Source organism: Hemitrygon akajei, chromosome 23 (assembly GCF_048418815.1).
Source record: "Hemitrygon akajei chromosome 23, sHemAka1.3, whole genome shotgun sequence".
Lineage (NCBI taxonomy): Eukaryota > Metazoa > Chordata > Chondrichthyes > Myliobatiformes > Dasyatidae > Hemitrygon > Hemitrygon akajei.
In genome coordinates, this window is record NC_133146.1 from 21,982,424 (window position 1) to 21,995,294 (window position 12,871).

The following is a 12,871-nucleotide window of genomic DNA, read 5'->3' on the forward strand; positions in this document are numbered from 1 at the left end:
CTCATTTTAGACACACATGCCAGATAATGTTTTAATTGCAAAAAAAATAACTTATCTCATTAGCAATGCATAAACTGCTGGAGGAACTCAGCAGGTCAGGCAGCATCTATGGAAATGAATAAACACCCAATGCATCAGGCTGAGATTTTTCATCAGGATTAGAAAGGAAGGAGGACGATGACAGAATAAAAAGTTGTGGGGGGCGGAGGGAGGGGAAAGAGTCTAGCTTATCTCATTAGTTGTGTTAAATTATAGGAAATATTAAACCTCAAAGTAAATATATCATGTGACGTATGAAATTTTACCCAACCATCCCATAAATGATTGCAGATCTGAATCCACAAGTTTTACAACTTCAGATGTTTTTTCAAGAAGGTTGGAATTTCAAAGTCTGGAACTGAATTACATAGAACAGAAGACCTGTACTGTGCTACAATGTTGTTTGGCCCAGTTTCTCAGTATTTCTCACAATGCAAAAGAATATTCAATACTTTTCAATATATTTAAAACACCGTGTGTTTTTGTCACCAATATGCTTTCACATTTTATATTTTTAAATTTCTTGTGTTTACACTAGTACAAGTCAAAAAGCAGAATGAACTAAAAATGATCAATTGGCTTTTTTCATCCATTTTTCAACTTCAGAGACTCTGATTATCTGAAGGCTTCCTCCACGACTGAAATAATATTTTTCAAAAACATGCTTTGTTTTGTTGCCTTGAGCATCAGAAATCTCCTCTAAAAGGTTGGTGGAAAAGCACTTTTGTTTTAAAGGAATTAGATACATACTTGAATAAGATCTTTATACTTTCTCCATAATCTCTGTGCTGGTGTCAGTATCATCTGAAGTTAGCTACCAATTGTATCTATGCCGGCAATCTCCCAGCATGGACGAGTTTAATTCTCAGTGCAGCTATAAGCTTCCTTCTCAGAGGCAACAGTGGAGTTCACTTTTCAAAATGATTTCAAAACAAGTGGTCAAATTTCAAAGTTTTCTTTTGAGTTAAATTTTGAGGAAATCTAGCTGAGAAAAAAAAAATGGCACATACAGGCTAATAAAAGATCTTTTCTTCTGACAATCTTTGTTTACTATAAGATTTTATACTACTGTATTTTTAAGGACTTAGCTGGCAAAATTTATTATGCACCTGCCAGTAATTATAAACCATAGCTAATTTAGGACAGAAGTATTACTCACTTCTTTCCAAACTCCTTTGTTAAAGAGTGCATTGGAATTCCACACCCCAACCTCACCTCCCATTTACAATGGTGCAACCTTCATCTCATTCAGCAACACCATGCCAGTCCTGATACTTAAAATGTTTAAAAGCTGTGCATTAACACACACACCAGCAGTTCTCAAATATTTTGTCTCTGGAGAACTGAACCCAGTGGCTCAACACCTTCAGTCAAAAAGGGGACGGGGTAAGGTAGAAATTCCATAATGAAAAGAAAATGCTGTGGTGCTATTGGAGAGTAAATTATCCACCTAATTTCTGACCCTACTCTAGATACAGAGCATCAGATGAATTCCCTTCGCATCTCATATCTCTGAGGGATATGCTTACAATGTGTAACTGTGTGGAACACTGTCCACACTATGTGTGACTAAAATGGGTCAGTAGTAATTGATATCGAGGAAACACATTCAATGAGATAATCCTTGGTACAAAAGCTGCACAAAAAGCTTTATTTTCAAATATCATACTCAAATTCGTATGATCCCAACATCTCAACTACTAAACTATTCTTCAATCCATTGTGAATACTAACCGTTCACATTAGGTTGAGTTATTTCAACTTAGATGGTAAAGCTAACCTTGTTCTGACTGAATCAGCACATTTATAACAGAGCAGCCAACTTTCACAACACAGAGAGGCCACTCTATCTGTATTGTGATGACCACAGACACTGCACCAAATGGTGCCCTAGTTTCAAACTTCCACCTCAGTCCACAATCCTTCACTATTCTTCAGTTTAATCCCACCCTCCCAAAGCAAGTTGTCAAGGTTGTATAATGTGGAAAAATGCAATGTTTCCCCACATTATTCTTTGAAAGATTAAAAAAGGAAAATAATGCTTAAATGAAGAGAAAATACAGAAAGTAGAGAGATATTACAAAAATAGTCAAATTCAACATTCTTGTACTGTATAACAAATGATTAGGAAGACAATTGAAGAATGAATGGTTTTTGCAGGGGTTATAGAGAACAAAAGTGGGAAGTCTTGCAACAACTGTACACGGACTTGAGTTCTTTAATTCCTGCCCCATCCCACAATATCTCACTTAGTTCAATACCATCTTCTCTTTCGCTCCTCATGCTTTTTAATATCCTGCCATGTCTAATCACACTCTACAAATCATTCACTGCAAGAAATGGGGACTCAAATGATGCCAGGTATGTGGCCAAATTGCTTTTTGTACCTAAAGTAACACACAAAACACTGGAAGAACCCAGCAGGCCAGGCAGCATCGATGGAAAAGAATGAACAGTTGATGTTTCGTGTTAAGACCATTCATCAGGACTAGAAAGAAAGAGGAGAAGTCAGTGTAAGAAGGTGAGGGAAATGGAAGCACAAGATCGTAAGTGATAGGTGAAACCAGGAGAGGGGGAGGAGGAGAAGTAAAGAGCTGGGAAGTTGATTGGTGAAAGGGATAAAGGGCTGGAGAAGGAGGAATCTGATAGGAGAGGATAGAAGACCATGGAAGAAGGGAAGAAGGAGGAGCACCAGAGAGAGGTGATGGGCAGGTAGGGAGATACGGCGAGAGAGGGAAACAGGAATGGGGAATGGTGAAGGGGGGGCAATTACTGGAAGTTTGAGAAATTGATGTTCATGCCATCAGGTTAGAAGCTGCCTAGATGGAATACAAAGTGTTGCTCCTCCAACCTGAGTGTGGCCTCATTACGGCAGTAGAGGAGCCATGCACTGACGTGTTGGGAAGGGAATGGGAAGTAGAATTGAAATGGGTGGCCACTAGGAGATCCTGCTTTTTGTATGTGCCACCCAACTCAGATGCCTAAAGGACTTACCTCAATGAAGACCAGGTGAGTCTTTGGAAGTTGAATCTTCAGAAGAGACGAGAGGGAGAAAGAATCGTGAACTTGCTTAGGTACTGAGATAAAGCCACACACATCATACATGTCTGTTTTGAGGCAGAAATGATGTTAACTTTCTGAATGCTGCCGGGACCTGTTTACTCCCTGCACTGCTCTGTACAGGAGACCACTGGTTCCTTCAGCCTCCTCTGTCAATTAACAAAACCATGGCAATGTTCAATCTCAGCCACAGTTTGATCACCCTATCTCTGTTCTTCTAATACCCAGAAATCCATTGATCAGTTTAAGTGCAACCAGTGGCAAAGCATTCATCTTGCAAGGCTCCTTTCCATTGTTACATGGTTAAGCAGCTTTATTGTGTCTTTGCTCGGCTTCCATTACACCTCTCTGCTAGTGAGCATCAGGTTTACTCTGCAAAGGGATAATCTTTCAACTGAGCAGTGAAATGAACAAAGTGTGATACATTCTAGTCACCTCTATAACCCTCCTTTTATAACCAACACCAGTCTGTGGCTCAATAACCAATACCCATCTGCCGTTTGATCCTAATTACACTTTCAATAGATTTTTTTAACAGGAAAGGAGCTCTGCAGACTTCCTACAGAGTACTCCTGTACAAGTCACTCAACAATCCGTTTGCCATTAAACTTCTCATCCATGCCCAACCTCTTCCCCTTCTTAGAAAGCCAAGAAATGGTGACGGGGTGAAGTCAACATATCCGGTGGGAATGACAGGGAAAGTTGTGAGGAAGGAAAACTAATTGAAGGATCTTTTGGGGCTGGGAGTGTGAATCAGAAACAGCAGACACAATGATGCTAAGCTATAATAAACTGTATATCCCACCCCCCCACCACCCTGTCCATTTGGATCCATGATAGATCACTTCAGTAACGTGCGTTCCTCTTCTGCACTCTCCAACCTTATTCACAATCACATTTGTCCCGTCTTGCAAACCCCGGTCTATTTAATTGTTACTTCTACTACACCCTGTTCTGCCAGGGAATAATATATCTGCTCCTCATCCTCCTCTCGCTTTCTCCCCTTCCTCTTCTTATCAACTCTGCCTCCCTGCCCCTTCTTATCCCTCATCTCCTGCCCTCTTCCCCTCATACAGTCTTCACTTACGCACAGTTATTCCATATCTGTACTTCTAACTTACTTCTGTTGCCAACCCACCACAGTAAATTCCTAATACATGTAAATAAAGTTTAGAATGGCGAATAAAGTTGATCCTGTTACTCCTCAATGTTCTCCCCTGCCCCTCGATTTGATCTCCCCTCACTTGCCTACTGCTCGGATGCGGAATCCCCGGGGAGGTCTCAGGGCTCTCCGGATCCAGGCTTCCCTCAGCACCTCCAAGTGCGAGGCTCGGCCGCCCAGCAGCAGCACGCCGCAATGCAGCCAGCCCAGCAGTTGCAGCTCGGACACGGCGTGTACCAGCCGCTCGTTCCACACACTGCGCCCGTTTTCGGCCTTCAGCTCCGCAAACAGCTGCTGTCCATTGCGGCTGAGATCCGGCTCGGCGTCCGGGGCTGAGCTTCCCGCTCCCAGCACCAACGCCAGCGAGCTCCGGGTCAGCTCCACCAACATGGTGCTCGACTTCTACTCCTCAACCTGCGCGAACAACCCGGCGAGCTACCAGACGCTGTTGCCAAGCAACCGGCCCAGGCCCATCAATCAAACTGCCTCCTGGCAACCGCTGGGCGGGAAAAGCACTGTCAATCAAGCACAGTCGCCCCTGGTCAACAAGCTGTCAAGGATCAAGATGGTTTATTGTCATTCTTCAATACTCAAGTGTAAAGGGGAACGAATCGATTGTTACTCCGGATCCAATGCAGCATAAAACCCAATAAGCATAAAGAACACATAAAAAACATAAATATAAAAACAATCCTACAAAACACAGTGCAGATTGTATTTTAAATTTATGAAGCTCGGTACAGTTCTAGCGCCATATTTAACTTTGCTGACCACACTACTGCTGTTGGCCAAATCAAGACTGAAAATCTGGTTGAATGGTGCCACAACAACAACCTCTCGCCCAAACGTCAGCAAAACCAAACAACAGATTATTGACTAAAGGAGGAAGGAATTGGGGGAACGGGGATGGAAGTTGGGGGAATTCGGAGACGGGACCGGGGGAATGAGAGACAGATTGAGGTAATGGGGAGAGTGATTGGTGGAATGGGGAGACACACGGGGGAAATGGGGGGGGGGGGGGTCAGAGTGAGGATAGGGATGCTCATTGGGGAAACGGGTGTGGGGAGGGTCAGTAACTTTAATTCTTGAGTGCTATCATATCAGAGGACCTGTCCTGGGAACAGCACGCAAATACTATTTTAAAGTATTTCACCGCCGCATCTCTACTTACTTAGAAGTCTGCGCGGATTTGGCCTGTCATCCAGAACTTGACAAACTTCGATAGATGCACAGTTGAATCACGGCCTGGTATGGATACACCAGAGTCCAAGACTACGGAAAAGCCCACAAAAAGTGGTGAATGGAACACAGTTCATCACTCCACAAGGAGCGCTGCGGCAAGTACGCAGCATCTATCATCAAGGACCCCCTCCACCCAGGACATGCTCTCTCCTCTCTCCTCACTGCTGTCATCGGGAAGGAGGTACAGGAGCCTCAGGTCCCACACCACCAGGTTCAGGAACAGTTACTACACTTCAACCACCAGATTCTGGACCAGAGTGGATAATTTCACTCACCTCGACACCGAACTGATTCCACAATCTATGGGCTCACGTTTAAGGACTCTACAACTCATGTTCTCAGTATTGTTTGTTCGTTTATTTATTGCTTGTTTCTTATTGTATTTGCACAGTTGGCCAGTCTTTGTGTGAACTCGTTCACTGATTCGATTGCACTCCTTTGTTCTACTGTTAATTCCAGCAAGAAAATAAATGTCAGGGTAGTATTTGGTGGCATATAAGGACTTTGATAATAAATTTCCTTTGAACTTTAAAGTGCTGGTGGGCTCTTTCTGCAGACCCGTGATTTCCCTTTTCTTATCAATCTCGTGGTTTACCTTTGCTGAAATCCTTGTGAACTCTCAAACCCCCATCGCACATCCAGTCAGATTGGTTAAACTTCCCACAATAATCCCTTCATTAGTCTGTTTAAATAGAGACTTATATTGATTCAAATAATTTGCCGACCACTGAAGTTTAACAAACTATTTGCTACATTTCTTGAGCAGTCAGACTCGTGACGTCAGGGAGGATTGCAAAGTAATCCTTAAAACGGCATCTCTTCGTTAGTTTCCTTTAAAAGACTAGGACATACCTCATTCACACATGACGGCTTATCCAAAAAGCCAAACCCCTTAATACCTCCACTCGTTCTGAGCTTATCCATCTAAAATTTCACGAACATCTTAATTACAACGTTCCACCTCTTTTGGGACGGTGTCTGTCAATAACTGAGCCACATCTTCGTCTCCACAAAAGAGTCCCCTTTCAAAGTATAAGATGTCGGATGAGTGAGACGCTCCATGGGACGGACCTGCCTCAATCGCTTGGGAAAAAGTCGCTGGCGGGGCGCGAACAGCAGGATAACTCCGAATTCGGCGGTCTGGGTTAAGTTGCAGATAACATTGGGGAGGGAAGATGAGGGGTGCAGAGGACTCGGGAAAGATCTTAAGAGGGAAGGCGTGAGAAGGTGGCAAAAAGAAGAAAAGCAGGGCGAGAGGTGAGGAGGGAAGGGGTCAGAGGGAAACTAAGCGAGGGCAGCTCCCCTGTGGCCGGCCTCTGTCTCGGCACCAGTGGTCACCATCAGCTGCTTTGCCTCCCCGGCCCCGCTCGTTACTGAGGCAACGCCACCCAGGATGGTGACCGGGAGGACGGGTGAGGGTGTGGAGGCGGGATGCGGGGTGGCGGGGGGTATAGGGGAAGGGAAAGGGAGAGTCTGCCCCTGGGCACTGAAGAACAAGTGACAGAGAGAAGGAGGGATCTGGCGACCAGGTGGAGTATAGGGGATTGGGGGCGCAAAATGGGGAGACTCGGGTATGGGACGTGGTCAAGGGTGGGTGGGGAGATAAGGGAATGGGCTGGGTGACGGGGCATTTTCGCCTGTTCACATCTATTCATTGGTTTTTCATACTTTACTTTCTAGCATTAAAGGGGCCATTTGGCTCACCAGGCACATACTGTCTTTCAGAGAAACCCATCAGCACCATTTCCCCAATCTATTTCCCCGTTCCCCCAATTTGTCTTCCCAGTCCCCAATCTGTCTCGATATTGCCCTAATCTGTGCCCCCTACCCCCAATCTGTCTTCCTACTCCTAATCTGTCTCCCATTTCTCCCAATCTATATAAACAGAACCATATAACAATTACAGCACAGAAACAGGCCATCTTGGCCCTTCTAGTCCATGCCGAAAGCTTACTCCCACCTAGTCCCACCGACCCACACTCAGCCCATAACCCTCCATTCCTTTCCTGTCCATATACCTATCCAATTTTACTTTAAATGACAATACCGAACCTGCCTCAAAAAAAAATCTCTCTCCCCATTCCCCTAATTTCTCTCCCCTTTCCCCAATCTGTCTCCCCATTTCCCCAATCTGTCACCCATTCCCCAATCTGTCTCCCCTTACCCTATTCTATCTCCCAATACTCCTGATCTGTCTCCCAGTCTGTCTCCCCATTTCCCGCAATTACCCTCTTCATTCCCCCAATCTATCTCCACCTTCCATCAATCTACCTCCCTATTCCACAATGTCACCCCATTTCTCCAATCTGTCTGAGATGGGGGAGACTGCGCATACAACAACTGTTGTCCGGGTGCATCATCGGTCGCAGCTTTATGGGAGAGTGGAAAAGAGAAAATCACTGTCGAATAAAACTCACATGAAATCTCGGCTAGAGTTTGCCAGAAGGTATGCGGGAGACTCTGACGTCAGCTAGAAGAAGGTTCTATGGTCTGTTGAAATCAAAAGTGAGCTTACATTCAGATTAAATGCTATGCACATCATCAAAAACACACCATCCCTACCGTGAAGCATGGTGGTGGCTGCATCTTGCTGTGGGGATGCTTCACTGCAGCAGGCCCTGGAAGGCTTGTGAAGGTAGAGGATGAAATGAACGCAGCAAAATACAGGGAAAACCTGATGCAGTCTGCAAGAGAACTGCAACTTGGGAGAAGATTTGTTTTCCCGCAAGACAATTACCCCAAGCATAAAGCCAAAGCTATACAGGAAAGGCTTAAAAACAACAAAGTTAATGTCCTGGAGTGGCCAAGTCAGAGTCCAGACCTCAATCCAATTGAGAATTTGTGGCTGGACTTGAAAAGGGCTGTTCACTCATGATCCCTATGCAATCTGACAGAGCTTGAGTAGTTTTGTAAAGAAGAATGGGGAAAAATTGCAGTGTCCAGTTGTGCAAAGCTGCTAGAGACTATTCACACAGACTCAAAGCTGTAGTTGCTGCCAAAGGTGCATCTACTAAATACTTACTTGTAGGAGGTGAATAATTATGCAATCAATTATTTTGCGTTTAGTAATTGTAATAAATTTGGACCAATTTGTAGAAATTTGTTTTCACTTTCACATGACAGAGTCTTTTCTGTTCACCAGTGTCAAAAAGCCAAATAAATCCATTGTGATTCAATGTTGTAAAACAATAAAACATGAAAACTTCCGGGGGGGGGGTGAATACTTTCTGTAGGTACTGTACGTTATTGGTGCCAATATGCATCAAGAGTTCTGGCTCCCTCTTGGGGATACTATGGACCCAATCCAGGACATCCTTGACCCTGGCACCTGGGAGGCAACATGCCATCTGGGTGCCTCTATTGTGCCCAGAGAACCTCGTCTCTGTTCCTCTGTCTATGGGATCTCCTATCACCACTGCAGTCCTCTTGGAGTCAGTGATCATTAATGGAGAATGTGTGGAGCAGGTTAAGACCTACAAGTATCTGGGAGTACAGTTAGACGAGAAGCTAGACTGGACTGCCAACACAGATGCCTTGTGCAGGAAGGCACAGAGTCGACTGTACTTCTTTAGAAGGTTGGCGTCATTCAATGTCTGTAGTGAGATGCTGAAGATGTTCTATAGGTCAGTTGTGGAGAGCGCCCTCTTCTTTGTGGTGGCGTGTTGGGGAGGAAGCATTAAGAAGAGGGACGCCTCACGTCTTAATAAGCTGGTAAGGAAGGCGGGCTCTGTCGTGGGCAAAGTACTGGAGAGTTTAACATCGGTAGCTGAGCGAAGGGCGCTGAGTAGGCTACGGTCAATTATGGATAACTCTGAACATCCTCTACATAGCACCATCCAGAGACAGAGAAGCAGTTTCAGCGACAGGTTACTATCAATGCAATGCTCCTTCAGAAAGTAAGGAGGCATGGGATCCAAGGAGACCTTGCTTTGTGGATCCAGAATTGGCTTAACCACAGAAAGCAAAGGGTGGCTGTAGATGGTTTGTATTCCACATGGAGGATGGTGACCAGTGGTGTTTCCACAGGGTTCTGTTCTGGGACCCCTCCTCTTTGTGATTTTTGTAAATGACCTAGATGAAGAAGTAGAAGGGTAGGTTAGTAAGCTTACTGTTGACTCAAAGGTTGGGGTGTTCTGGGTATTCTGGAGGGTGGTCAGAGGTTATAGAGGGACATCGATAGGATGCAGAACTGGGCTGAGAAGTGGCAGATGGACTTCAACCCAGGTAAGTGTGAAGTGGTTCATTTTGATAGGTCAAATTCGAAGACAGAATATAGTATTAATGGTAAGATTCTTGGCAGTGTGGAGGATCAGAGAGATCTTGGGGTCCATGTCCATAGGACACTCAAAGCTGCTGCGCAGGTTGACAGTGTTGCTAAGAAGGCATATGGTGTGTTGGCATTCATCAACTGTGGGATTGAATTCAAGAGCCACGAGGTAATGCTACAACTATTTAAGACATTGGTCAGACCCCATTTGGAGTACTACGTTCAGTTCTGGTCACCTCACTACAGGAAGGATGTGGATACTATAGAGAGAGTGCAGAGGAGGTTTACAAGGATGTTGCCTGGATTGGAGGTGAACTTTATGAGAATAGGTAGATAGATAGATAGATAGATAGATACTTTATTCATCCCCATGGGGAAATTCAACTTTTTTTCCAATGTCCCATACACTTTGAGTGAACTTGGCCTTTTCTCCTTGGAGCGACGGAGGATGAGAGGTGACCTGATAGAGGTGTATAAGATGATGAGAGGCATTGATTGTGTGGATAGCCAGAGGCTTTTTCCCAGGGCTGAAATGGCAAACACAAAGGGGCATAGTTTTAAGGTGCTTGGAAGTGGGTACCAAGGGGATGTCAGGGGTAAGTTTTTCACTTGGAGAGTGGAGTGTGTGTGGAATGCACTGCTGGTGAATGTGGTGGAGGTGGATACTATAGGGTCTTTTAAGAGCCTCTTAGATAGGTACACGGAGCTTAGAGAGATCGAGGGCTATGTGCTAGGAAAATTCTAGGCAGTTTCTGGAGTAGGTTACATGGTTGGCACAACATTGTGGGCTGAAGGGCCTGTAATGTGCTGCAGATTTCTATGTTCCATGCCACCTGGTTACCTGCCTCCTGCAGTCTAGAGGTGACCACCTCCCTGTAGCTGGTATCTATCACCTCCTTGTTCTCTGATACGAGCCGAAGGTCATCGAGCTGTAGCCTCAGTTCCTTTGTACATTCTCTGAGGAGCAGCAGCTCTGTGCACCTGGTGCAGATCACCCCTATTCCAACTCCACAATCCACCTTTCAGACCCCTACGGAGAGTATAACTTCTTCCCTCTGCACTTTGTCTAAAAAGGCTGCAAAACATATCAGATTCTTATATGGAATAGATTTTATGACTGTTGGCAGCTACAAAGCATATGGACTTTTAAGAGCCACAGGAATGGCTTTAATGATGCTAAGTGACATTCAGCTCTTAAAATTTAATCCCCTGCATTTGCGTTAAGGTCAGCTTGGTGGATGGTGAAATTATTTTTGAGTTTTGTGTGTTCTTTGCATAGAAAACAGAGAGTAATCATCAATAATGACTTTTATTTTGTTTTGAGGTACAGCGCGGGATAGACCCTTCCAGTCTGTAGGAACCATGCATCTGTATTTTCTGTATGTATCGTATTTTGTGTTGCGCGTTGCTGTGGGTAACTTAGCACGTGGTAGATGTGAATGTATAGTTTCAGTATGTATTCATGATTTTGTTTGTAGTTGGTTATAGTCTGGTTACAGCGGGGAGTAGGTGGGGGTTGGCAGTATATTTTTTTGACCGCTTGGCTCTGTACGTTTAAATACGCTAAATTCACTAACGCTGTTTGAATACATATATTTCGGTATATCGTTTGTTTTAGTTTCATTGGTTTTTTTAATCGTTACAAGACACCTCGTTTTTGCTGATTTGTTAATAAAGGATCGAACGTATTTTCTTTGATTTCCAACTTTGTTGTTTGAGGAGCGCGTCATGCAGTGTCTGAGCGGTTTGGGGTTAAAGTAACCGCTACACCGCCCCCTGAGCTACACCGCCCCGCATCCCCCGACAGCTCCGATTTACTAGTTATGGGACAATTTACAATGACCATTTGAACTATCCGGTACGTCTTTGGACCGTGGGAGGAAACCAGAGGACTCGGAGAAAACCCAGACATTCCACGGGGAGGAGTCCTTGTAAAGGACACCGGGATTGAGCTGTAAGCAGTGTCACTACCGCGGCGCCCAAGCCTGCTTCCCAGGATAATCACACTGACCCACTAAACAGCACAACATATTCGAAATGGAATAGAGGGTTCCAAACCACGGTGTTTCAGAGCTACAGCACAAATTTGATATTCTTTGGGTGCTGTATTTATAAGCGCCTTTTCAGTTTCAAAACAGACCGGTTCTTGAAGGCTTTACATTGCAAGGAGGTTTTAAACCCTGACCACGGGGATTTAGGAAGTGTTCATTATCATCATTATATACCAAAAGGCTCTTGGCTTTCTTCATCATGTTGCTGCTATTAACTTGCCTGGTTTGAAACATAGAAAATCTACAGGCCCTTCGGCCCACAAAGTTGTGCCGAACATGTCCCTAGAAATTACTAGGCTTACCCAGAGCCCTCTATTTTGCTAAGTTCCATCCAAAAGTCTCTTAAAAGACCCTATCGTAACCGCCTTCACCACCGTTGTCCACGCACTCACCACTCTCTGAGTAAAAAGCCTCTGACTATCCACACGATCAATGCCTCTCATCATCTTATACACCTCTATCAGGTCACCTCTCATTGCACCAAAACTGCAGCAAACAAGTCAGCAGAGAAGGTCACTGGCTACTGTCTACCATCACTGCAGGGCTTGGGATAAAGAAATGGACAGAAAAAAATCATTACGGACACTACCCATCCTGCAAACCGCCTTCTCCAAAAGTACTTTCTGGAAAGCACAATAGAACTATTACAACAAAAATTTCACACCATCTTTCTTCACACCAAGTTTCTGCCCCCAGGCGGTTAATCTGATCATTCTAGTTAGCCCCCACCCCATCACTACACTGTACTTTAAATCAGTTTTTGTAATGACGGTTACATTGTAAATACATGGCTGATATGCACATTTTATTCGATATCAGTATTTTAACCTCTAACTTTATTTTATATAATTCTTTATAATTATTAAATGCATATGGCAAATAAAGTTGAACCTTTTTGATGTTTGGGACTTTAAATCAGGCACTGCCAGCCTTGTATTTATCATGCCAATGTTCTTCCGGGGTTATTGCAAAACTCTGAGAGTGGCCAGGTGGAGTATATGGATGGTTTACCAGCATCCCACAAACTGGGAGAAATTCAACCCCGAACTG

At 44.4% G+C, this 12,871-nt stretch overlaps 1 protein-coding gene across 2 annotated transcripts in view; it reads right to left on the reverse strand.

The window, feature by feature from the left end:
* The window catches only part of stox1 (storkhead box 1), a 39,408-nt gene extending 34,747 nt beyond the window's left edge, over positions 1–4,661 (reverse strand). Inside the window, exon 1 of one of the 2 annotated variants that reach the window (XM_073027179.1) lies at positions 4,348–4,661. In XM_073027179.1, the coding sequence (XP_072883280.1) occupies positions 4,348–4,651 (304 nt within the window). In that variant the 5' untranslated portion in view covers positions 4,652–4,661. Of the gene's footprint in view, positions 1–3,033; positions 3,410–4,347 lie in introns of those variants that run through there. The other variant, XM_073027180.1, reaches the window with a different exon arrangement.
* Positions 4,662–12,871: the final 8,210 nt, after the last annotated feature.